Source organism: Haematobia irritans, chromosome 1 (assembly GCF_050003625.1).
Source record: "Haematobia irritans isolate KBUSLIRL chromosome 1, ASM5000362v1, whole genome shotgun sequence".
Classification (NCBI taxonomy): Eukaryota; Metazoa; Arthropoda; class Insecta; order Diptera; family Muscidae; genus Haematobia; species Haematobia irritans.
In genome coordinates, this window is record NC_134397.1 from 88,823,736 (window position 1) to 88,849,027 (window position 25,292).

General features: G+C 37.1%; 1 protein-coding gene and 1 long non-coding RNA gene across 3 annotated transcripts in view; one reads left to right on the forward strand and one right to left on the reverse strand.

Annotated features, from left to right (window-relative positions):
• Positions 1–3,464: 3,464 nt before the first annotated feature.
• Positions 3,465–25,292, reverse strand: part of LOC142221400 (NADP-dependent malic enzyme-like) — a 133,944-nt gene continuing 112,116 nt past the window's right edge. For both annotated transcript variants that reach the window (XM_075291118.1, XM_075291117.1), the window contains exons 3-5: positions 19,912–20,247; positions 18,680–19,841; positions 3,465–4,348 (exon numbers count right to left, since the gene is read on the reverse strand). In XM_075291118.1, the coding sequence (XP_075147233.1) occupies positions 4,230–4,348; positions 18,680–19,841; positions 19,912–20,247 (1,617 nt within the window). In that variant the 3' untranslated portion in view covers positions 3,465–4,229. The remainder of the gene's footprint in view (positions 4,349–18,679; positions 19,842–19,911; positions 20,248–25,292) is intronic.
• LOC142221404 (uncharacterized) lies at positions 6,345–6,731 on the forward strand. The gene is made up of 2 exons (XR_012718031.1): positions 6,345–6,460; positions 6,518–6,731. It is a non-coding gene; the product is annotated as an uncharacterized LOC142221404 (long non-coding RNA).

Below are 25,292 nucleotides of genomic sequence, written 5' to 3' on the forward strand. Positions count from 1 at the left end.
TCCTGAAGTCGCCCTCGCCGTCGCTTTTCGTCAGTCGCCACTAATTGGTATTCCGTTCGTCGATATATTCTGCTATCGAAGAAAATCGGTATTCCTGGTGTCGCCAACATCGTCGCTTTTTGTCGCCTTTAAATTTACCAGCGACGAGTTTAGTGTTTAATTTTTGAAGAAGTTTTTTAGACTTTATTAATCGAACAATTGAAAAATACATGTAAAAAATGGAAATTGGTAAGAGGTAAAGTGACTAATCTTCAACAATTACAAAATAATTGGAAAAAATCAGTATATATAGCAGTTATGGTCATCACATTCAAATCATACACGCTCACAAAAAATCGCTTCTGTAACATATACTCCCAAACATATTTTGCTTCAAGCATATACATTTTTGGGTATTGCCCAAACATTTATATGTTTGATCTCTTCCAATATATAATATGTTTGAAAGCATATTGGTCTAAAAAAATATATGTTTGGGTAGTCAATTTCCAAACATTTTGTATTTTTGCATCCAAATTCAATAATGTTGTCTTCCAAAAAACAATATGTTATTATGTGACCATATAATATGTTTGGAAGCATTTTGCACCCAAAAATATTATATGCTTAAAAAAATTCTCCCAAACAATATTGTGCTCAAAATTTTATTTATTTATTTATTTATTTACAATCATAATGAATTATGAAAATAAACAGGTAATATAGGTGCTAACAACATAGGTTTTCGACCTGAATGCTCAAAATTTTGTTTCTGCCCAATTGTATATTCCCCCACATCTTTCTCACTTCCACGAGATTTTTTAGTTCTTAGCACCTTTTTCTGTAATACAAAAATTGTAGAATAAATTATTCAATTTTATGATTTTTTTTATTTTAATTTTACCTTTTGCCGGACGGGGATTCGAACAGCGGACCACACAGTTTGTAAGGATCAAAGAAGTAGCTGATCAATTGCCCAAGGAAAAATAAAATGTTAATTTTGTAATAACAAGCAACAACCACCAACTTAATTCAAAATCGCTCCCTGTTAAATAGCGCTCCAAGCTACTAAACACATATATGTTTATAGGCTATTTCTAAATTAATATATGTTTGCATCCAAGCATATTATATTTACAAACATTTTATGTCCCAAACATAATATGTTCTAACATATTAACATATATGTCCCAAACATGTTATGCTAGTTTATGAACATTATATGCTTGCACTCAAAAATATTGTGTTTAAAAATTTGTGTTCCAAACATATAATGTTTATAGCCAAACATATGAAAAACAGTCTTTTTCAACCGTGTAGAAAAGATCACTGTACAATTAAAGTAAACGTGTTGATTTTCAATTCCATTTATTTTTAATAGAAATCCTTCAAGGCCAATGTATTTTATTTAGCACCAAACTTAGGTAACAATTTTGTCGAACTTTGAATGATCCTTGGACACATAATGTCAACGTCGTTCCAATTGTATATGCCGGATGTTGTTATTGTCCTAATATAGATATCTAAATCATTTCCCGAGTCAAATTTATCATTTATTTTGATTTTCCAAGTCAACATTGGATTACAAACAAACAGCATTAAACGCAAATAATTAAAATTCAGTTTTGCACATCAACTGATTGTTTTCTTTCACGATGATCGTTGTGCCATTGATCTCAGCGTCATCGCCATTTTTGTAGTTTTGGAAGCTTTAACTGTCCTCGAATATATATTCACATTTTTCCGCGTCAAATTAAATATTTTTTCTTGATTTTCCGGCTTAGAATTGCGTCAGATATAAAAATATTTTAAACCGAAAAATTAAAATTCTTTTTTTGCACATCAGCTGATTGTTTTCTAGTGATATCGGCCATTTATTATCGAGTATTGTAATTGGTACAAAAAGTAATCGTCGTCGTCGCCGTCGCCACTTCGCAGGGATACCAAATGAATGACGAGACGACTTAAAAGCGACAGACGACAAAAAACGACGGCGAGAGCGAGGGCGACTTCAGGAATAAGGGTGAATGGAAATAAAATGGCTAAACTAAATTGATGAATATTTTTTCCTTTGGTTTCGAAGGCACTTCTTTCTGGGTGGGTATGACATAACTCCTTACTTTATAGATAGTAATTCAGCACATCTCGTAAATTCGATTATGAAGGTTAGAGGTGGTTTGTTGGACCTAAACTCTCTTGCTTTTCGATTTGTAAATACTAATCTATGTACAATTTGTAACCTTGGTGAAGTGGAAGATACATATCATTTCTTGGGATTATGCCCAATATTTGCGAGCTATCGTCTATAATATGTTATTTTGGAAAAAGAGTTTCCACAATCGATGAAATTAGAGAATTATTAAACAGCACCGGCCACATGCGGCTATACAAATATTTACAAAATTGCATTAAATACAGATCTCCGTTAATTTCTGAATTCGATCAGATTTAACATTTTATTTCTATACATATATTTTTAAATTTATTTGAGCCAATCAGACATACAACAAATATTTGTTTTGTCTTACTATGATTTATTTATTTATACTATTTTGCTTTAACAAACCATTGTTATTTATCATTTGTAATTTGATCATTTGTAATTTGAATTTATATACAATAAATCATTCATACATACTCATCAATCTCCCGTATATTATGATTTCTCTTTGTCCTGCGCATGACCACTTTAAACTTCCCAGCAAAAAAAGCGTCGCCAAAAAAGTAATCAAAATGTTCTTTTTGGATACGGAAGTGGTGCAAAATTGGCGCAGAAGCGATGCATTTAACATGGGCTTGTCAAAGGACGGATGCCCACCATTTCAACAACCGTTGCACTGAATTTGCATCACTTCCTAAGGTGTGATGCGAATCCAGTGTTTTGGATGTGAATTAAGAAATTTTGTGATATTTTGACGAATAAATAATTTTTAAAACTTTTAATGATTTTTAATGCATTATAACGTTTGTCTGGAACATTTGACATCAAATATTTTCAAAAATACGCAATTTTTCTAGAAAGGATTTAGCATTTTTACGGCAAAATTTAGATAATTTGAAATATTTTATTAATTCTTAATCTGTTTTTAACCTATTTGAAACAATAAAATTTTAAATTTCCCATTAAAAATATGAAAAAAGCGAATTATAAAAAAACTTACTCAAATGAACTTCCTGTGCAGTTAAAATAAAGAACATCTTTGGGAGGACATTTTTGGAAGTACTTTTAAAGTTGTGCCTTTAGAAGAACTTCCAAATTTTTTTGCTGGGTTATTGCGGTATATACGAAAAATTCAATAAAAAATTCGATGTGGAATGCCGCGATGAGCCACCAAGATTCGGCCTGGCCGAATTTTCGGTAGCATAACTGTTTTTTTTTCTCTCATAGTTGTAATCTGAGTTGCCACAGTTTTCAATGCAACATCGCAAAAAGTTTTTTAGTAATCACTGAATTGTCCCTTATTTCTATACACAACTAAAACAAGTATTTTTGGATTATATTTATTTTAATTTTGTATTCCATGTTCATAAATTGCATAATATCAACAAATATCCCTCGTTTTGTTAATAAAATTTCATACATATATCCATTCTTATATATTTGCGTATGTGTGTTACAAAAAAGAGAAACAAAATCGATGCAAAATAAAATGTAAATTGCACACAAAAAATAAAATAATTCTATCTTCCGAAATGAAATTTTGGACCAACGAAGTTTGTTTTTTTTTATTTGTAAAGTTGTAAAGGCAAATAAATCTTTGTTTATGGTACCCGTTTCCACGATTGTTCACAAGGAACTTTGTTCCAGTTTGAAAGACAAAACTTTAATTAAAAAATTTCGTTGGTCTAAAATTTCGTTTCCCAGAAAAGAAATTAATTTTTCGCGTGTATGTGCTATTGTGTGTCTTTTTCTACACAATTCACAATATTTCAATAATGATAGTATGTAATAATATGTATATGTTATAACAATAATTTACAATAAACAAATTTCCATTAAATAATACAAACAAAAAAATAAAACAAAACAAAATGGAATGATAAAACAAAACTCTAACAACAAATGTAGATAATGCCAATTTGATGATATCCAATTAATGAGCTATTAGGTATTAATATTTCTATGAGTGATTTGTTGTCTTGTTGTTGCCGGTTTGTTTAAATAACATTTAATAACATTCAGATAATAGTAATGAAAATATTTGTTTGTACATTCTGATCCTTGTATTTATAGACAATATATGCATGATTTATAGCTTATGATTCCAGCTATAGACTTCAGGTATGGACGAAGAGTAGTGCAAGTCGTACATCTGCGATTTAATGAATTCGCGCTTATCTTCAGGCTCGGGTCGCACTGTGGCTAAACCTAAAATATGCAGAGAAAAATGAATTCGAAAGTATTAATAACACGAAATATACCCAAGATCTGTTCTGTTTATAGTATCATATATCTAATAATTGGAGGCTGCAGTTTGTCCCATTAACCGAACTGATGATGTGAAAATCCGAAATTACAATCTTCTGATTATTTAACCCTGTACAGTCATCCTTCGTCAAAATAACGACGCGTAATTTCATTTCCGATTTAAAATGCATTTTGGTCGATTGGGAAATGATACATTTAAATTATACCAATACAACCATTCTATGAATTTTTGTCTTATACTAATTAAAAACAAATTGAATAAGGAAATAAATTCAATTTTGGTCCTCATTTTTCAAAATGACGAAGGATGACGTTAGGGTAAAAGAAATAAGGATGACTTTATTATTCAACCGTCGAACTGAACGGACGTGTTTTCTAATAGCGGAGTATTTCATCGTAATAAGTATTTATTACGAATTTCACGTGTGGTGGAAATAATAAGCCACCATGCAGCGAAATTCAAAGTCATCCACTGGGTTGCTAACTTCAGGGCCTAGTGGACGGGTAACGACTGAAGTTATAAATTTGGGCAGCGACCAAGAGTCAGGCCCAATTAGTCGACTGGCGGTGACACTTTGGCAAGTCGAACCTTTTCTAAGGTGACGACATCAAAAGGAGGCAATCCCTCTCGAAAGAGATTCAAGGAACGAAGAAATGCTTTGTTTATCCTAAAGAAATTAGGATCAGTCGACCCAAGCACGTTGTCGGCTAAGCAAAGCGATTCCTTAAAATGGGCTCAAGGAATTCTTGAAGCTGGAAAAAGGGAACGATCACCGGATGAGCTGTCATCCTCTAAACGGGATCAAAGATCGTTTGTCTCAGTTGCAAAAGACAGCCTTGTGATGGCTATTATTAATAAAGGAGCATTGGACGGTATGATTCCAAGGCAAAAATGGGGGAAATTGAAAACGCGATGTCTGGTGTCTACTCAGAGGTGCGAAAAAAGTTTCCCGGACCAAGTCCTCGACGGCAAGATGCTGGATGGTATCAAGGACGATATAAGTTAATAGCTTTTGCGGACCAGAGGTCTATGGATTGCTTTAAAGCTGCATTGATGCTAATTGGTGAAGTTTGGGAAGGAGCCGCTTTGGAGTTAGTCGATAAAAAAGACATACCGGCTGCGGGAAGTTTCTACAGGCTCAAGCCTCACCAAAGCTGAACCGCGGATTGTTGCGATAGTCACCGAGATCTGTGAAGAGGAAGCCCTTGATGACTCAATTGAAGCGGCTGATGTGACGGTGGTTGAAAATTTGGATGGTTCTACGGTTCCTCCAGATAAATCTTCACCATTGTAAGGCCGCTTGTGCTGCCTTAAAAGTTCTCCTGATGAAAGGAGACGTAGATATAGTTTTTATTCAAGAACCATACATATATAAAAACAAGATCTGTGAATTAAGCACTCCGGGTTTCAAACTTTTGCATAATACCGGTAACGATATAAATCGAGCATGTATAATTGCTAAAAACGAACTAAACTTGTTTCTGCTTCCTTCATTGAGCAATGCAGACACTGTCGTAGCACCAACCTTCGTCACCAGGAACAGACAAGAGGTTTTGGACGTCACGTTGACCTCTCCGGAACTGAATGATAAGATATCTGAGTGGCAAGTTTTGAGGGAACATAGCTTCTCAGATCATCGCTACATCAGTTTCAGATTGGCTGTTCGTACTTCAAAGACCATATTTCCGCCAAATGTTAGGAAAGCTGATTGGAATAGGTATAGGGAATCGTTCAATTTGATGGTACCGGAAATGCCGGAGACAAATATGAGCACTGTGCAAGATATCGAACACGCAGTGGAGCGGATTACTACCCTGCCAGCATTTCAAAGTTCCATTTCAACCTCATCGTTACTACAGACTCGTAAATGTCACTTCAACCATCATGAAAAGGTACATCAAAAAGTACATGCAAGTAATTTGTCATCCCTACTGTTAAAAAAAGCCATTTTTTTGTGAAACGCCAAGCGCAACCAGCTTGTTATATTTTAATTAAATAAAAACGAAAATAAAGTTCTGAAAACATAGATTATACGCTTAAAATTGTGAAAGGTATATTGGTGAACAATTTGGTGATTTTCCAAATGGAATAAAGTGATTGTTTTTCAGATATTTTACAGACACGCTGCCTCCATGGAATAAAAACACTGGTTGATAGACGCAGCAACATGTAACTCGCTACTTGTAACTCAACATCATCATTAATGCCAAAAATTATGTTAAATGTAATGTGATAGTGGTATAAATGTTATATTTTTAAGAATTTGTAAATGTTTAATCAAATTAATAAATATCTAAACAAACGTGTTTTACTCGACCATAATGATTCTTTTACAACTATCTTAAAATGCACTTTTTCTGATTGTTTGGAGGGTCCCTTATTGGCGTCGTTCTAAATTGATCTATAAAGGCACCTAATAATTGCACTCATGCGAAACATTTTTGTAGTAACTTGGCGTGGTACAACTTCTCAATAGTGACGGCGCTTTTCCGACGAGTTTTTGATGTCGTATAAGATTGTTTTCGACGTAGTGGGGATTCTCAAAAGAGTCCCCAAATTCAAAAAATGTTGGCAGGGTAAGGTCTTCAACATTTCACTGAAAGCTGCTTGCCCTAGAGGAAAGCCAAGGGGAAAAAATCGGCCGCCATGGTGGACTACGGAGTTAAGTAATATGAGGAAATCCTGCAGGAAGCTCTTTAACAAAGCAAAGTGCACAAGAGTTCCGGAGGATTGGGACACTTACAAGATGAATCTGAGAGCATATAAACGAGAACTGAGAAGGTCTCAACAAAACTCTTGGGATGATTACTGTAGCAGTATTGAGAATACGTCAGAGGCTTCCAGACTACGGAAGGTACTAGCATCCACTAACACCGCTCCAGGTTTCATTAAAACATCGGAGGGAAATTGGACAACGTCCAGTGAGGAGACGTTGGAGGTACTTTTGGACACACACTTCCCTGGAAATCAGACGGTTGAACCATGTTCCGGCGGTGTAATAGAGGCTCAGCTATAATTTCCTATCGAGGAAATTGTGTCGGAATCTAGAATAAAATGGGCTTTAAATAGCTTTGGACCATTCAAATCCCCCGGACCTGATGGAATTACTCCGGCAGAGTTACAGGCAGTGGCTGAAAGAATTATCCCCTGGTTGACGGTGATATATAAACGATGTGTAAACTTAGCATATATTCCAGAAAAGTGGAGGGAAACAAAAGTCGTCTTCATACCTAAAGAAGAAAAAGCCTCTCACTGGAGTGCGAAGGATTTCCGACCAATCAGCTTATCCTCATTCCTACTTAAGACCCTGGAGAGGATGATAGACATGTATCTTAGAACTAGCGTGGATTCAAGTTTGCTCTCGAAACGACAGCATGCATACTCGAAGGGCAGGTCTACTGAGACCGCATTGCATGAACTAGTCAGCTTTATTGAAAGCTCACTATCTGTCAAAGAATACACAATCGTGGCGTTTCTAGACATAGAAGGGGCGTTCAATAATGTCCATCCGAGCTCGATATTAAATGGACTGACAACTCTGAATGTTGATCCAGGTATACTTAGGCTGTTAGACGAACTTCTAATAAAGAGACGTATTTCAGCCACACTAGGGCAAGCAAACATACAAAGGTATGTGAACAGAGGCACTCCCCAAGGAGGAGTTCTATCACCTCTTCTTTGGAATGTTGCTATAAACAACCTTCTGGTTTTATCCTTTCTTTTTCTAGGGAAACCAGAAGGTTGTTTATAGCAACATTCCAAAGAAGAGGTGATAGAACTCCTCCTTGGGGAGTGCCTCTGTTCACAGTGGTGGCATACGCAGATGATGTGGCACTAGCAGTCAGGGGAAAATTCCCATCCACAATCAGAGATATTATACAGAGAGCTCTCCGGATGACTGAGAAATGGGCGAAAGATAATGGTCTTGGTGTAAATCCAGCAAAGACAGAACTAGTCATGTACTGCAAAGATCGCAAAACTCCCACGGTTAGGCCCATTTCCTTAGGGGGTACTGAAATTCCCTTTGGTGAGTGTGCAAAATACCTTGGCGTTATTTTGGACAGGAAGCTGAATTTTAGGCTTAATATTGAAGAGAGGGCGAGAAAAGCCACGGTAGCTTTGTACTCGTGCAAAAAGGCAATAGGGAAAAGTGGGGACTAAGACCAAAAATTGTGCATTGGCTATACACGGCAGTATTTAGACCTATAATGCTATATGGTGTTGTAGTCTGGTGGCCGGCACTTCAGAAACCGACTTGTTTAGATAAAGTTCAACGTATGGCGAGCTTATGTATCTCAGGCGCATTTAGTAAGACAGGAACAGACTCCCTTAATGTCATGCTACATCTATTGCCTTTAGACATTTTGGCCAAACAGTCAGTTGCAACAACGGCTGTGCGGTTGCGCGAGCTATCGCTGTGGTCGAAAAAAATGTACGGTCATAGTTCGGTCCTCAAAGTAATGCCAGATGTGCCTAACGTAGTGGATTACACCCTGGCAAAACCACTTTTCGACAAAAAGTTTGAAACTCTAATTCCCAACAGTGAGGCGTGGTGTACACAGACCCCGGGGAATAAAAGATATATAGATTTCTATACTGATGGCTCCAAATTGAATGGACAAGTGGGGTTCGGAGTATATTCTAAAGATCTGGAAATTCGAATAGCGAAAAGATTACCTAATCACTGTAGTGTTTTTCAGGCTGAAATATTGGCAATAAGAGAGGTGGTGAATTGGCTGAGAAGTAATGTTCCAACAAATATTGGCATTAATATATACTCAGACAGTCAACCTGCAATAAAATCCTTGTACTCTGTGTTCCTTAACTCGAAAACGGCCATAGACTGCCGCAAGTCTCTCAACGAGATGGCTAAGCAGTACAATATTCACCTAATATGGGTGCCTGGCCATAGGAACATACCGGGGAACTGCGAAGCAGATGTGTTAGCAAGGCTAGGAACTACCTTACATATTCCAGGGGAACTAGAATCTGTTGGTATGCCTCTGGCCACCTGCAAGCTCTTACTGCGTGAGAAGGCTGTTATGGTGGCCAATACTCGATGGGAAAATTGCAAGGGTTGTAACGACACCAAGCAAATATGGCCCCATTTAAAATTAAACCGCACACTAGATATGCTAGTGTTCTCAAGGCGTCAGATAGCATTCCTGATATCTGCTATAACGGGTCGCTGCCTGATAGGCGAATTTGCAAAAACTATAGGTGCGAAGTATAATGACTATTGTATAAGCTGTCATGATGTGGAGGAAAAGGAATCAATTAAACACCTCTTGTGTGAGTGTCCTGCTTTTTGTGTAAGGCGTAAGCGAATTTTAAGAGCATATAGCTTTAGATTACTGGCTGACCTGGAAAACGTTAACTTAAGCAGTTTGTTAATGTTTTTGGAGCAATCTGGTTGGTTCCACAAAAGTAAATAATAGAGAAGGTTCAGTGGTTAAGACTAGAAGTGCCCATATGTAATAGGTACTTTTAGTTAAATGTGGTATCACAATGGACTGAATAGTCTAAGTGAGCCTGAAATTTAATCGGGCTACCACTTTAACCTAACCTAACCTAACCAGGGCTAAAAAATCAAATGTTATGTGTTTGAAAATAAATCTAACTAGCCGAGACACAAACCAGGTCGGCCCTCCTAATGGTTTGATTACAATTTGGAAAGATAAAACATTTAAAAAAGCAGCTCCATGTGGGCACATTCGAACTTTATTTCAAATTGTGTCAAATAACTAACTCCAGTATTCTTCAAGACCTTTCCCAAATTGTAATTAACTCATTAGGTGGGCTGGCAAACACGACCTGGTTTGTGTCTCGGTTAGTTAAATTTACAATTTATCTTCACGCACATCATATCATTATGAAAGAATTGCCTAATTGATGAAAGTAAACTACAAATATTTGGCTTTGCGACTTTATTTGTTATAACTAACTACTTTACTAAATACATAGATTGGTATCGTTATAGCTTCCCCATACACAGAATTTAGTTTTTCTGATTCAATCATGAAATTAATTAATCCAATTATTTTTTTTTAATTTCAATCAAGAAAATAATAGGACCTATCACGGAATTAAATAGAAATTGTAGTTGATTAAAAAATTAATTCATTTCTTCTGGCACTTTCAATTAATTTTTTAATTGGTTCAATTAATAATTTAATTGGTATTGTCGAAAAAATCAATTGATTTTTAAATTGAGGTTATTTATTCTTAATTATATTATTGTTTATTTAATTAAAATTATTTAGATGAAACGAAAAGGATGGCCCTTTCTTTTGAATTTTCCGGATATAATTGTAGTTGGATTTTTCTTTAGAATCAATGAAAACAATAAAATATTCAATTAATATTTTAATTAAAAATGTAAAATTTTCAACCATTTTTCAATTGACTTTCTTTTTGAATTTGATTAAAAAGTATGTAAGCTGCTCCAAAATAGAAGATTGTTGTTAGCAAAAAAACTGCTAAATACCCAATTTTGGAAAATAGAAGTCATTGCTTCCCATTAACAACAGTCGTTTATAAGTGTATATTAAATTTTTGTCAATCTAGGCGTGAAATGAGTATTGTGTACTCGTAGTTTTTATATATAGAAATATTTACTAAATTTATAATTTATTTTCTGCATGAACGCAACATAACAGGTTGGCTGATAAGTCCCCGGTCTGACACATATATGGCGTCGCTAGTATTGAATGCATATAATTCGTGTCAAAATTTGACGTCTGTAAGTTAATTAGTTTGTGAGATAGAGCGTCTTTTGTGAAGCAACTTTTGTTATTGTGAGAAAAATGAAAAAAAAGGAATTTCGTGTTTTGATAAAATACTGTTTTCTGAAGGGAAAAAATACGGTGGAAGCAAAAACTTGGCTTGATAATGAGTTTCCGGACTCTGCCCCAGGGAAATCAACAATAATTGATTGGTATGCAAAATTCCAGCGTGGTGAAATGAGCACGGAGGACGGTGAACCCCCGGAAGAGGTGGTTACCGACGAAAACATCAAAAAAATCCACAAAATGATTTTGAATGACCGTAAAATGAAGTTGATCGAGATAGCAGAGGCCTTAAAGATATCAAATGAACGTGTTGGTCATATCATTCATCAATATTTGGATATGCGGAAGCTCTGTGCAAAATGGGTGCCGCGCGAGCTCACTTTTGACCAAAAACAACAACGTGTTGATGATTCTGAGCAGTGTTTGCAGCTGTTATCTCGTAATACACCCGAGTTTTTCCGTCTATATGTGACAATGGATGAAATATGGCTCCATCACTACACTCCTGAGTCCAATCGACAGTCGGCTGAGTGGACAGCGACCGGTGAATCGTCTCCGAAGCGTGGAAACTCAAAAGTCCGCTGGCAAAGTAATGGCCTCTGTTTTTTGGGATGCGCATGGAATAATTTTTATCGATTATCTTGAGAAGAGGAAAACCATCAACAGTGACTATTATATGACGTTATTGGAGCGTTTGAAGGTCGAAATCGCGGCATATGAAGAAGAAACAAGTATAAACGGCCGTAAGTTCGGCCAGGCCGAATCTTATGTACCCTCCACCATGGATTGCGTAGAAACTTCTACGAAAGACTGTCATCCACAATCGAATTACTTGGGTTGTGGTATCTTAAATCGTTTTCTAAATTGTGAGTTAGTCCATACATTAGACAAAAAAAAATATGTGTAAGTAAGTCTACAAAAAATTACGAATCGATATGGACTTTTGCACGGTACGTAGGGAGCCAGAATTGAAATATGGGGGTCGCTTATATGGGGGCTATATACAATTATTGATATGGACCAATTTTTGTGTGATTGGGGATCGATTTATCAGAGGGCTATATATAACTATAGACCGATATGGACCTAGTTAGGCATGGTTGTTAACGGCCATATACTAGCACAATTTCAACTGACTCGGAAGAAATTTGCTCCTCCAAGAGGCTCCAAAACCAAATCTCGGGATCGGTTTATATGGGGGCTATATATAATTGTGGACTGATATGGACCACTTTTGGCATGGTTGTTAAATATCATATACTACCACCACGTACAAAATTTCAACCAGATCGGATGAATTTTGCTTCTCCAAAAGGCACCGGAGCTCAAATCTGGGGATCGGTTTATATGGGTGCTATATATAATTATGGACTGACATGAACCAATTCCTGCATGGTTGTTGGATACCATATACTAACATCACGTACCAAATTTCAACCGAATCGGATGAATTTTGCTCTTCCAAGGGGCTCCGGAGGTCAAATCGGGGGATCGGTTTATATGGGGGCTATATATAATTATGGACCGATTTCGACCAATTTTTGCATGGGAGTTTGAGGCTATATACTACCACCATGTACCAAATTTCAGCCGAATCGGATGAAATTTGCTTCTATTAGAGGCCTCGCACGCCAAATCGGGGGATCGGTTTATATGGGGGCTATATATGATTATGGACCGATATGGGCCAATTTTTGCATGGTTGTTAGAGACCATATACTAACACCATGTACCAAATTTCAGCCGGATCGGATGAAATTTGCTTCTCTTAGAGGCCTCCCAAGCCAAATCGGGGGATCGGTTTATATAGGGGCTATATATAATTATGGACCGATGTGGACCAATTTTTGCATGGTTGTTAGAGACCATATACTAACACCATGTACTAAATTTCAGCTGGATCGGATGAAATTTGCTTCTCTTAGAGGCCTCGCAAGCCAAATTTGGGGGTCCGTTTATATGGGGGCTATATATAATTATGGACCGATGTGGACCAATTTTTGCATGGTTGTTAGAGACCATATACTAACACCATGTACCAAATTTCAGCCGGATCGGATGAAATTTGCTTCTCTTAGAGGCCTCGCAAGCCAAATTTGGGGGTCCGTTTATATGGGGGCTATACGTAAAAGTGGACCGATATGACCCATTTGCAATACCATCCGACCTACATCAATAACAACTACTTGTGCCAAGTTTCAAGTCGATAGCTTGTTTCGTTCGGAAGTTAGCGTGATTTCAACAGACGGACGGACGGACGGACGGACATGCTCAGATCGACTCAGAATTTCACCACGACCCAGAATATATATACTTTATGGGGTCTTAGAGCAATATTTCGATGTGTTACAAACGGAATGACAAAGTTAATATACCCCCATCCTATGGTGGAGGGTATAAAAAGTGTTGTTCCACCAAGGTTAGGTTAGGTGGCAGCCCGACGCAGGGATCCGGAGCGGTCCATTTTTTTCGCTCCGCTCCGGAGAAAAAGAAACCGCTCCTCGCTCCGCTCCGAGAAAAAAAATCGCTCCGCTCCGCTCCACGCTCCGCTCCTCTTCGAGAAAATTATAGTACAAACATTGTATTATTTGTTCAATTGAGTTTTATTTTATTTAGAAAAATCGGGCGGTACATATATGGGAGCTATAGCTAAATCTGAACCGATTTCGATGATTTTTTGCACATATAGTTAGTGCTATAGAAGATTACATTTCGCCAACTTTGAGTAAGATCGGTTGATAAATAAGGGTTTTATGACCTAATTTGACAAAATCGGGCGATACATATATATGGGACCTATATCTAAATCTGAACCGATTTCGATGAAATTTTCAGACTTAAAGGGTGATACAGAAGATTATTTTGTGCTAAATTTGACGACGATCGGTTAGTAAAAAAAGTGCAACGTGACCCCATTTGTCGAAATCGGGCAATACATATATATGGGAGCTATATCTAAATTTGATCCGATTTCTTCCAAATTCAATAACGTTCGTCCTTGTGCCCAAAAAAACTCCCTGTACCAAATTTCATCAAAATCGGTTAATAATTGCGACCGAAATCCTGTGAACAACAAATACATGGACAGACGGACGGACGCCAAGCGCTAGATCGACTCAGGAGGTGATTCTGAGTCGATCGGTATATATTTTATGGGGTCTAAAATCAATATTTCTTGTAGGCACATTTTTTGGCAGATCAAACTTGTTATACCCTAACCACTATGTGGTTTAGGGTATAATGACTTTAAAACAATGTGTTGAAATATTTTATTAATTTTGAAGATTTTTTCAGAAATATTAAATCCATTTTGACTTCATTAAAGGAAGCATTCTAGGAAGTTATTTTTTCCATATTAAGACTCGACTTCCAGTAGAAATTATGCTATATTTCAAGTAAAAAGCGTCTTTAAAATAAAGTGTTGAAAAACATGTCTTATTTTTTAACGATTTTTTGCTTTGTAGGCAAGATGCAAAAAGGAAACAAATTTAAAGACAATTTTATTAATTTTAAAGAATTTTTCTTATTATTAAAGTCACGTTGACCTTACCTCAAAAATTTTATCTTTCATGTTATGATATACATTTTTAAGTAAAATCACTTAATTATAAGGACATTACAACTTCATTCAAAAGTTTATTGCCTTTTGGACAAGAAAACAAGTATATACAGCACTAAGTTCGGCCGGGCCGAACTTTAAATACCCACCACCATGAACCAAATATTAGGGTTTCCTTTGAAATTTTAGGAGGGCTTGAGGACTTGAGGACACTTCCCGAAGATAAATTTAAAGATTTCACCTATGAGGACTATATCAGATTCTGGATTTATAACAACCATTTTTGTTTGAGTTTTAGAGGAATCATTAACATCTCTTGTAAGTGTGCAAGAAAATTATAAAATAGCGTCTTGATTTGAAATCTTAAATATATAGAAGTAAAATCCGGAAATTTTACATTGAGTTTCAAGCAATTCAAGTGAAGTCGGTCTATATGGAGGCATTACCAAATGGACCGAGCCTAAAATACCAGAATATTTACAATTTCAGGCAAATCAGATAAAAATTACGGTTTCTAGAAACCCAAGGAGTTAAATCGGGAGATCGTTCTTATGGGGGATATACTAAAACATGGACCGATACTCACCGTTTTCGGCACACCTCTTTATGACCCGAAAATACCTCTAGATTTCCAATTTCAGGCAAATAGGATAAAAACTTCGGATTCTAGAAGCCCAAGAAGTAAAATCGGGAAATCGGTCTATATGGGGGCTATACCAAAATATGGACCGATACTCACCATTTTCAGCACACCTCTTTATGGTCCGAAAATACCCCTAGATTTCCAATTTCAGACAAATTGGATAAAAAGTACGCTTTCTATAAGCCCAAGACCCCAAATCGGGAGTTCGTTTTATATGGGGACCATACCAAAACATGGACCGATACTCACAATTTTTGGCACACGTATTTGTGGTCCTACAATACCTCTAGATTTCCAATTTCAGGTAAATTGAATAAAAACTGCGGTTTCTATAAGCCCAAGAAGTAAAATCGGGAGATCGGTCTATATGGGGGCTATACCAAAATATGGACCGATACTCACCATTTTCAGCACACCTCTTTATGGTCCGAAAATACCCCTAGATTTTCAATTTCAGACAAATTGGATAAAAAATACGCTTTCTATAAGCCCAAGACCCCAAATCGGGAGGTCGTTTTATATGGGGACCATACCAAAACATGGACCGATACTCACAATTTTTGGCACACGTATTTGTGGTCCTACAATACCTCTAGATTTCCAATTTCAGGTAAATTGAATAAAAACTGCGGTTTCTATAAGCCCAAGAAGTAAAATCGGGAGATCGGTCTATATGGGGGCTATACCAAAATATGGACCGATACTCACCATTTTCAGCACACCTCTTTATGGTCCGAAAATACCCCTAGATTTTCAATTTCAGACAAATTGGATAAAAAATACGCTTTCTATAAGCCCAAGACCCCAAATCGGGAGGTCGTTTTATATGGGGACCATACCAAAACATGGACCGATACTCAATTTTTTGGCACACGTATTTGTGGTCCTACAATACCTCTAGATTTCCAATTTCAGGTAAATTGAATAAAAACTGCGGTTTCTATAAGCCCAAGAAGTAAAATCGGGAGATCGGTCTATATGGGGGCTATACCAAAATATGGACCGATACTTAAAATTTTTGGCACACGTATTTGTGGTCCTACAATACCTCTAGATTTCCAATTTCAGGTAAATTGAATAAAAACTGCGGTTTCTATAAGCCCAAGAAGTAAAATCGGGAGATCGGTCTATATGGGGGCTATACCAAAACATGGACCGATACTCACCATTTTTGGCACACCTCTTTACGGTCATAAAATACCTCCAGATTTCAAATTTCAGGCAAATTGGATAAAAAATACGATTTATATAAGCCCAAGACCCCAAATCGGGAGGTCGGTTTATATGGGGACTATATCAAAACCTGGACCGATATAACCCATCTTCGAACTTGACCCGCCTGCAGACAAAAGACGAGGTTGTGCAAAATTTCAGCACGATTGCTTCATTATTGAAGACTGTAGCGTGATTACAACAGACAGACAGACAGACGGACAGAGGGACATCGTTATATCGTCTTAGAATTTCTCCCTGATCAAGAATATATATACTTTATATAGTCGGAAATCGATGTTTCGATGTGTTACAAACGGAATGACAAACTTATTATACCCCCGTCACCATTCTATGGTGATGGGTATAAAAAACTTTATTTTAGAGAAATGCGTCTTCCATGTTAAGCAAAATTTGCATTCTTATTCTAAGGACATGGAATCTTTGACTTCACGACAATATTTTTTTCAGTGTAGAAAACTAAAAAATTAAATATAAATAAGATCGTTTAATTGCATTTATTTTACGTTCATTACAAACATCTTTGTAGTAATACGGGATGAAATTGATCGAAAGTACTGTTGTTACTTTTACAACACATACTAGATATATATTTTGACATTTGCCGTTTTTGAAAACAATTACTAAAAAACACGTTGTGTTTTCCCCAATGTACGTACGTACAAAATTACATATCGTACATTTTAAACGTTTACTCACACTACGCTAAGTACTAGCTAAATTTGAAATTACCTACACAGTGTAATTTCAAAGTTACACATTTCATTCAAGTAATATTTTATTCGGAGCGGAGCGGTTTTTCATTTGGAAACCGCTCCGCTCCCGCTCCGCTCCGGATTTTAGAAATGCCGCTCCCGCTCCGGCAAAAAAAGGGCTTGCTCCGCTCCACGCTCCGCTCCGGATCCCTGGCCCGACGTATCAGGCTCACTTAGACTATTCAGTCCATTGTGATACCACATTGGTGAACTTCTCTCTTATCACTGAGTGGTGCCCGATTCCATGTTATGCTCAATGACAAAGGACCTCCTTTTTATAGCCGAGTCCGAACGGCGTTCCACATTGCAGTGAAACCACTTAGAGAAGCTTTGAAACCCTCAGAAATGTCAACAGCATTACTGAGGTGGGATAATCCACCCCTGAAAAACTCTTTGGTGTTCGGTCGAATCAGGAATCGAACCCACGACCTTGTGTATGCAAGGCGGGCATGCTAACCATTGCACCACGGTGGCTCCCATTGTTCCACCAAGACAACGCACCGTGCCACAAGTCATTGAGAACGATGGCAAAAATTCATGAATTGGGCTTCGAATTGCTTCCCCACCCACCGTTCTCAGACCTCAAAAGGATGCTCGCAGGGAAAAAATTTGGCTGCAATGAAGAGGTGATCGCCGAAACTGAGGCCTATTTTGAGGCAAAACCGAAGGAGTACTACCAAAATGGTATCAAAAAATTGGAAGGTCGTTATAAACGTTTTATCGCTCTTGAAGAGAACTATGTTGAATAATAAAAACGAATTTTGACAAAAAAATGTGTTTTTCTTTGTTAGACCGGGGACTTATCAGCCAACCTGTTAGTCGATCAGGCCCTAAGACAGAACAGACAGAAATTCAAGATTGAAGTTATCAAAAATATTTTTTCTCAAAGATTAATGATCCACTTGGGATCCTATACCTAGGACGTGTGGTTTTAATGCATTCTAAAAATGAGGCTTTATTTTGTTATTTCAATTCAATTTCGGGGCCTTATTTCTTGGGTGCTTATTTCCTGGGCTCAAAAATTATTTGAATCAATTATATATGTTTTCCTTGATGAAATGGGAGTTTTAAAACTTTGTTTTTTTTTTTTTGAGAAAGCAAAACCGACAATTCTGTTTTTCCATATGAAGAAGGGCTCTAAGATTCTGTTTAAATAAAATTCTAAAAAAAGATGAAATGTTCGATATTCGTCTAGCTTCATGTTTTCTATTATTATAAAAATCCAAATGTGTTGCAGTTGCACCAAGACTCATTTATATTTACAAACCTCATGATGTAACAAAACTTACCATTCTTATAAGCATATTCCATAATATAGGCCGCAATCTCAACCGAACATTCGGTGATCTTTTTTAATGGTGGATACAAACTTCCTCGCTCCAAATCCTCAGGCTCGCAGAGATCTGCTAGACGCTCAGCTGACATCAGGAACACTTCTTCCGGTATGGTCAACATACCAGCACAGAGAACACCCAATGCAACACCAGGGAAAATATAGGAATTGTTGCCCTGACCCGGATAGAAAGTCTTTCCATTATATTCGACTGGGTCAAATGGTGAACCCGAAGCAAAGATGCATTTACCGTTTGTGTATTTGTAGGCCTCTTCAGCGGTACATTCGGCTTTGCTGGTTGGATTGGATAAAGCGAAAATAATGGGCATGTCATTGAATTCGGCCATTCTTTGCAGAATTTCCTTGGTGAATGCTCCACCGATAGCAGCGGCGCCAATGAGTACTGATGGCTGTAGGGTTTCCACAGCCTCGGCTAGAGTGTTAATGGGTGCATGATCTTGGGCGAAATGTAATTTATGCTCGGTAAGGCCGCCAGCGGGGCGATTTTTAACAATCAAGCCCTTACTGTCAACCATCCAAATGCGTTCTTTTGCTTCGGCTTCATTTAAACCTTCTTTCATTAGAGCCATGAGACACAGATTTGCGATGCCCAAAGCTGCCTCGCCAGCTCCAAAGAATAGAATTTTGTTCTCTTTCAATTGAGTGTTCTTGATTTTCAGTGAAGCAAGCAGACCACCTACTGCCACAGAAGCAGTTCCCTGTATATCATCGTTGAAGGTACAGAAATCATTGCGATATTTCTCCAAGAGGCGGAAAGCATTGGCATTGGCAAAATCTTCGAATTGTATGAGACAATTTTGACCGAAACGGCGTACCACAGCATGCATGAATTCATCAATGAATTCATCGTACTCCTGACCAGTGGTACGCTTTTGTCGCAATCCTATATACAATGGATCTTCGAGTATGCTTTGGGTATTAGTGCCGACATCCAAGGTGATTGGTAAACATTGACTAGGTTTAATACCAGCCAATGCAGTATACAAAGATAGCTTTCCAACAGGAATGCCCATACCATTAGCTCCCAAGTCACCTAATCCTAGAATTCTTTCACCATCGGTCACCACAATAGCGCGAATGTCAGTTTCCGGCCAATTCTATATGAATGCAAAATGAAAAAGATACAATTAAACATTCATACTAAAGTGAATTGATATCATCGCTTACCCTTAAGACTTCATAGACATGCCCCTTATCATTGATGGTTATATACATTCCCTTGGGATATTGGAATATAAAACTGAACTTTTGGCAAGCCAAACCTACAGTGGGTGTATAAACCAAAGGCATCATCTTCGCCACATCCGAGGCAAGAACTTTGTAGAACAAACGCTCATTACGTTCGGCCAAGTTGTTTAAGTACATGTATTTATCCAGGTCATTTTCCAAACGATCTAGAAGCAATAGGCAATGTTGTACCTGTTCCTCTTCGCTTTTTACTCTGGCTGGCAAAAGGCCTTGTATGCCCAAGAGTTGACGTTCTTCAACACTGAATGCCAAACCCTGGAAATATATAATATTTGAGATTTTATTAGAAAAAAAACTGTATAAAAGAATTTCAAGAACCTTGATTTGAGAAAAATGTAGACTTTTAGCAGTAACTTATTCTGATCTATTTTCCGCTAACTCTTTTAGTAGATTTTTCTCCAACACGGACGAAAAACAGCGCTTTTAATATATTTCGGTGTGTTTGGGACTCAAGTTTTTAACACATTATTTTTATGTGTGGTTGCAAACGAAGCATAGATTACTGATTCTTTTACAGTGAACTCAAACTCAAACAATCGTGGCAAGTTTGCTATATTGTCACATTAAAATTAACCTCTCATATGTGGACACCTCCTAAATGAGGACAAAATTGAGGCGACCTTTGGTTTCCACTTCTCAGAGAGGTTTCACTGTATATACGAGTATAGTTCATCGCACAGTGGTCCCAAATCGCTTTTTTTTTGGAAATAATTCTGTAACTTTTGAACGGATAAAGATATCAACATAATTTTTTCTGTGTGTGAAAGCTGAAGTGTTTTCCTCTAAGTTTGCCAATTTGTCCCTAGTGGGTCCACGAGCTGACCTGTAGGCGTTGAAAGTTGGTCACCTCGGGGGTATGAAATTTTGTTTTAGCTGTAAACTACGCAATTTTGAACCGATTTCGATAATTTTTTCTTTGCTGCATAGAACTTGAAAAGCTCTGTGCAATTATCTTTTACCGTTTGCAAGATATGGGCCCTACAATTGATTTTTTTGCAATATGTTGACAAAGTAGGGTCAGTATTTGGAACCTACAAGTTGTGTTTTTTAGTGGATTCGTAATTTTTCTTCTTAACTGCATTCCCTACAAAACCCTAGAAGAAAAAAATGTGTACCCATGTTTTAAGATTTTATCGGCCATTTTGGTCAAGTAGTATATGAGTTATTCTCTTCCCAAAATCAAAATCCACTAAATAATTGTAAAAGGTTTCAACATCCTACCAGTAAACAGCTGAGAAATATGCAAATTACAAAGAATAACGCTTTTTCAATATATGTCCCCTCTTTGGGGATTTTGGAGATTTTTGATACCAATTTTGGGAATGGTATATTCAGCAATATTTCTTAAAACAAATTTCCTTTTAAAAATCAATAAAAATTATAATGATATCACAATTACTTCAAAAGTTATTAAGTTATTAAGGTTTCAATTCATATTTTTAATTCCCAAAAAACCAAAAAATTTTTGAAAAAAATTGTTCCGTGCCCCAAAAACTTCAAAGTTTCGTATTTTTTGTTCTTTATAATTGCATAGAAATAAAGCTCTCTCAAATACCTTTCCAACGATGTGTTATACTTATACCCGTGCTTAGCCAACTGCGCCAAAAACTTGCACTAAACGTCACTAACTCGGGTAAAATAATGCATTTCTGCAAATGTACGTTTATATAGGGGCTATACCCAAATCTGAACCGATTAAAATCAAACTTGACACACTTGACGATACTATCAAATATACTTCTTGTGCAATTTGAAGCAAATCAGAAAAAAATCTGGCTTCTAGAGCCATATATGTGCATATCGGGCGTAAGATATATATGGGGGCTATATCTAAATCTGAACCGATTTCAACCGGAAATAACATTCTAGCTAAGACATGCGTAGGTAGAATGTTATTTCTGGTACCTGTGCAAAATTTCAAGTAAATCGGAGTGAAACTGTGGCCTTAAACACTTTTTTACATGGTAGTATATGTCATAATAACTATAGTTAACATTAGTCTCAGGGAGCTTTGTAAAAACGGGAAATGGAATCACGTCCTCAGTTGATTAAACTCTGGCTTTTTGCCTGCTATTTGATCAAACTTTTCTGCTGTTATGACTAACAAAAACCTTTGACTTTATAGCCGTGTTTTTAAATTTATCGGCGGTTAATGAAAATGCTATAGACGGTGAACGAAATCACCGGAAAAGTACTATACGACAATTATCAAATTTTTTGTACACCCAAAGAAATTTTTTAGTACATACAGCAGAAAACTCTGATGGAAATCATCTGCTATTTTTTAAGGTCGTTTGACTGAAACAAACAAAAAAGGAAATGAATATATTAAGATTCAAATATTAATATGTATGTGTAAAAATCTGATGTTTGATCAAAGAAAGGCATATCAGCAACAAAAAGTTTAGTTTATCGATGAATATGCTTTTTCGGGGCTTTCAAGGCCAATTATGCCATTAATTTCATCCAACGTTTCGCTGAGATTATATCCAGCCTCATCATTTAACCCCCAGCGAAGTACAAAAATAGAACAACAGACACCGACATAACAGGTTGGCTGATAAGTCCCCGGTCTGACACATAGATGGCGTCGCTAGCATTAAATGCATATTATTTTTATATAGTACCAACCTTCAAATGATTCGTGTCAAAATTTGACGTCTGTAAGTCAATTAGTTTGCGAGATAGAGCGTCTTTTGTAAAGCAACTTTTGTTATTGTGAAAAACATGGAAAAAAAGAAATTTCGTGTTTTGATAAAATACTGTTTTCTGAAGGGAAAAAATACGGTGGAAGCAAAAACTTGGCTTGATAATGAGTTTCCGGACTCTGCCCCAGGGAAATCAACAATAATTGATTGGTATGCAAAATTCCAGCGTGAGCACGGAGGACGGTGAACGCAGTGGACGCCCGAAAGAGGTGGTTACCGATGAAAACATAAAAAAAAATCCACAAAATGGTTTTGAATGACCGTAAAATGAAGTTGATCGAGACAGCAGAGGCCTTAAAGATATCAAAGGAACGTGTTGATCATATCATTCATCAATATTTGGATATGCGGAAGCTCTGTGCAAAATGAGTGACGCGCGAGCTCACATTTGACCAAAAACAACAACGTATTGAAGATTCTGAGCGGTGTTTGCAGCTGTTAACTCGTAATACACCCGAGTTTTTCCGTCGATATGTGACAATGGATGAAACATGGCTCCATCACGACCTTCCTGAGTCCAATCGACAGTCGGCTGAGTGGACAGCGATCGGTGAACCGTCTCCGAAGCGTGGAAAGACTCAAATGATTTCCGCTGGCAAAGTAATGGCCTCTGTTTTTCGGGATGCGCATGGAATAATTTTTATCGAATATCTTGAGAAGAGAAAAAACATCAACAGTTATTATTATATGGCGTTATTGGAGCGTTTGAAGGTCGAAATCGCGGCAAAACGGCCCCATATGAAGAAGTAACAAGTATATACAGCAGTAAGTTCGGCCGGGACGAATCTTAAATACCCACCACCATGAACCAAATATTAGGGTTTCCTTTGAAATTTCAGGAGGGCTTGAGGACTTGAGGACACTACCCGAAGATAAATTTAAAGATTTCACCTATGAGGACTATATCAGATTCTGGATTTATAAGAACCATTTTTGTTTGAGGTTTAGAGGAATCATTAACATCTCTTGTAAGTGTGCAAGAAAATTATAAAATAACGTCTTGATTTGAAATCTTAAATCTGTAGAAGTAAAGTCTGGAAATTTTACATTGAGTTTCAAGCAATTTTCATGATCAGTGCGCCTCCTACACCCTCAAGAAGTGAAGTCGGTCTATATGGAGGCATTACCAAATGGACCGATAAAAACTTAATCCGATACACGTTTTTGTGAGCCTAAAATACCAGAATATTTACAATTTCAGGCATATCAGATAAAAACTACGGTTTCTAGAAACCCAAGGAGTTAAATCGGGAGATCGTTCTTATGGGGGCTATACTAAAATATGGACCGATACTCACCATTTTCGGCACACCTCTTTGTGACCCGAAAATACCTCTAGATTTCCAATTTCAGGCAAATAGAATAAAAGCTTCGGATTCTAGAAGCCCAAGAAGTAAAATTGGGAAATTGGTCTATATGGGGGCTATACCAAAATATGGACCGATACTCACCATTTTCGGCACACCTCTTTATGGTCCTAAAATACCTCTAGATTTCCAATTTCAGACAAATTGGATAAAAACTACGGTTTCTATAAGCCCAAGACCCGAAATCGGGAGATCGGTCTATATGAGGGCTATACCAAAATATGGACCGATACTCACAATTTTTGGCACACGTATTTGTGGTCCTACAATACCTCTAGATTTCCAATTTCAGGTGAATTGAATAAAAACTGCGGTTTCTATAAGCCCAAGAAGTAAAATCGGGAGATCGGTCTATATGGGGGCTATACCAAAATATGGACCGATACTCACAATTTTTGGCACACATATTTGTGGTCCTACAATACCTCTAGATTTCCAATTTCAGATAAATTGAATAAAAACTGCGGTTTCTATAAGCCCAAGACCCGAAATCGGGAGATCGGTCTATATGGGGCTATACCAAAATATGGACCGATACTCACAATTTTTGGCACACGTATTTGTGGTCCTACAATACCTCTAGATTTCCAATTTCAGGTAAATTGAATAAAAACTGAGTTTTCTATAAGCCCAAGAAGTAAAATCGGGAGATCGGTCTATATGGGGGCTATACCAAAATACGGACCGATACTCACAATTTTTGGCACACGTATTTGTAGTCCTACAATACCTCTAGATTTCCAATTTCAAGTAAATTGAATAAAAACTGCGGTTTCTATAAGCCCAAGAAGTAAAATCGGGAGATCGGTCTATATGGGGGCTATACCAAAACGTGGACCGATACTCACCATTTTTGGCACACCTCTTTATGGTCATAAAATACCTCCAGATTTCAAATTTCAGGCAAATTGGATGAAAACTACGATTTCTATAAGCCCAAGACCCCAAATCGGGAGGTCGGTTTATATGGGGACTATATCAAAACCTGGACCGATATAGCCCATCTTCGAACTTGACCTGCCTGCAGACAAAAGACGAGCTTGTGCAAAATTTCAGCACGATTGCTTCATTATTGAAGACTGTAGCGTGATTACAACAGACAGACAGACAGACAGACGGACATCGTTATATCGTCTTAGAATTTCTCCCTGATCAAGAATATATATACTTTATATAGTCGGAAATCGATATTTCGATGTGTTACAAACGGAATGACAAACTTATT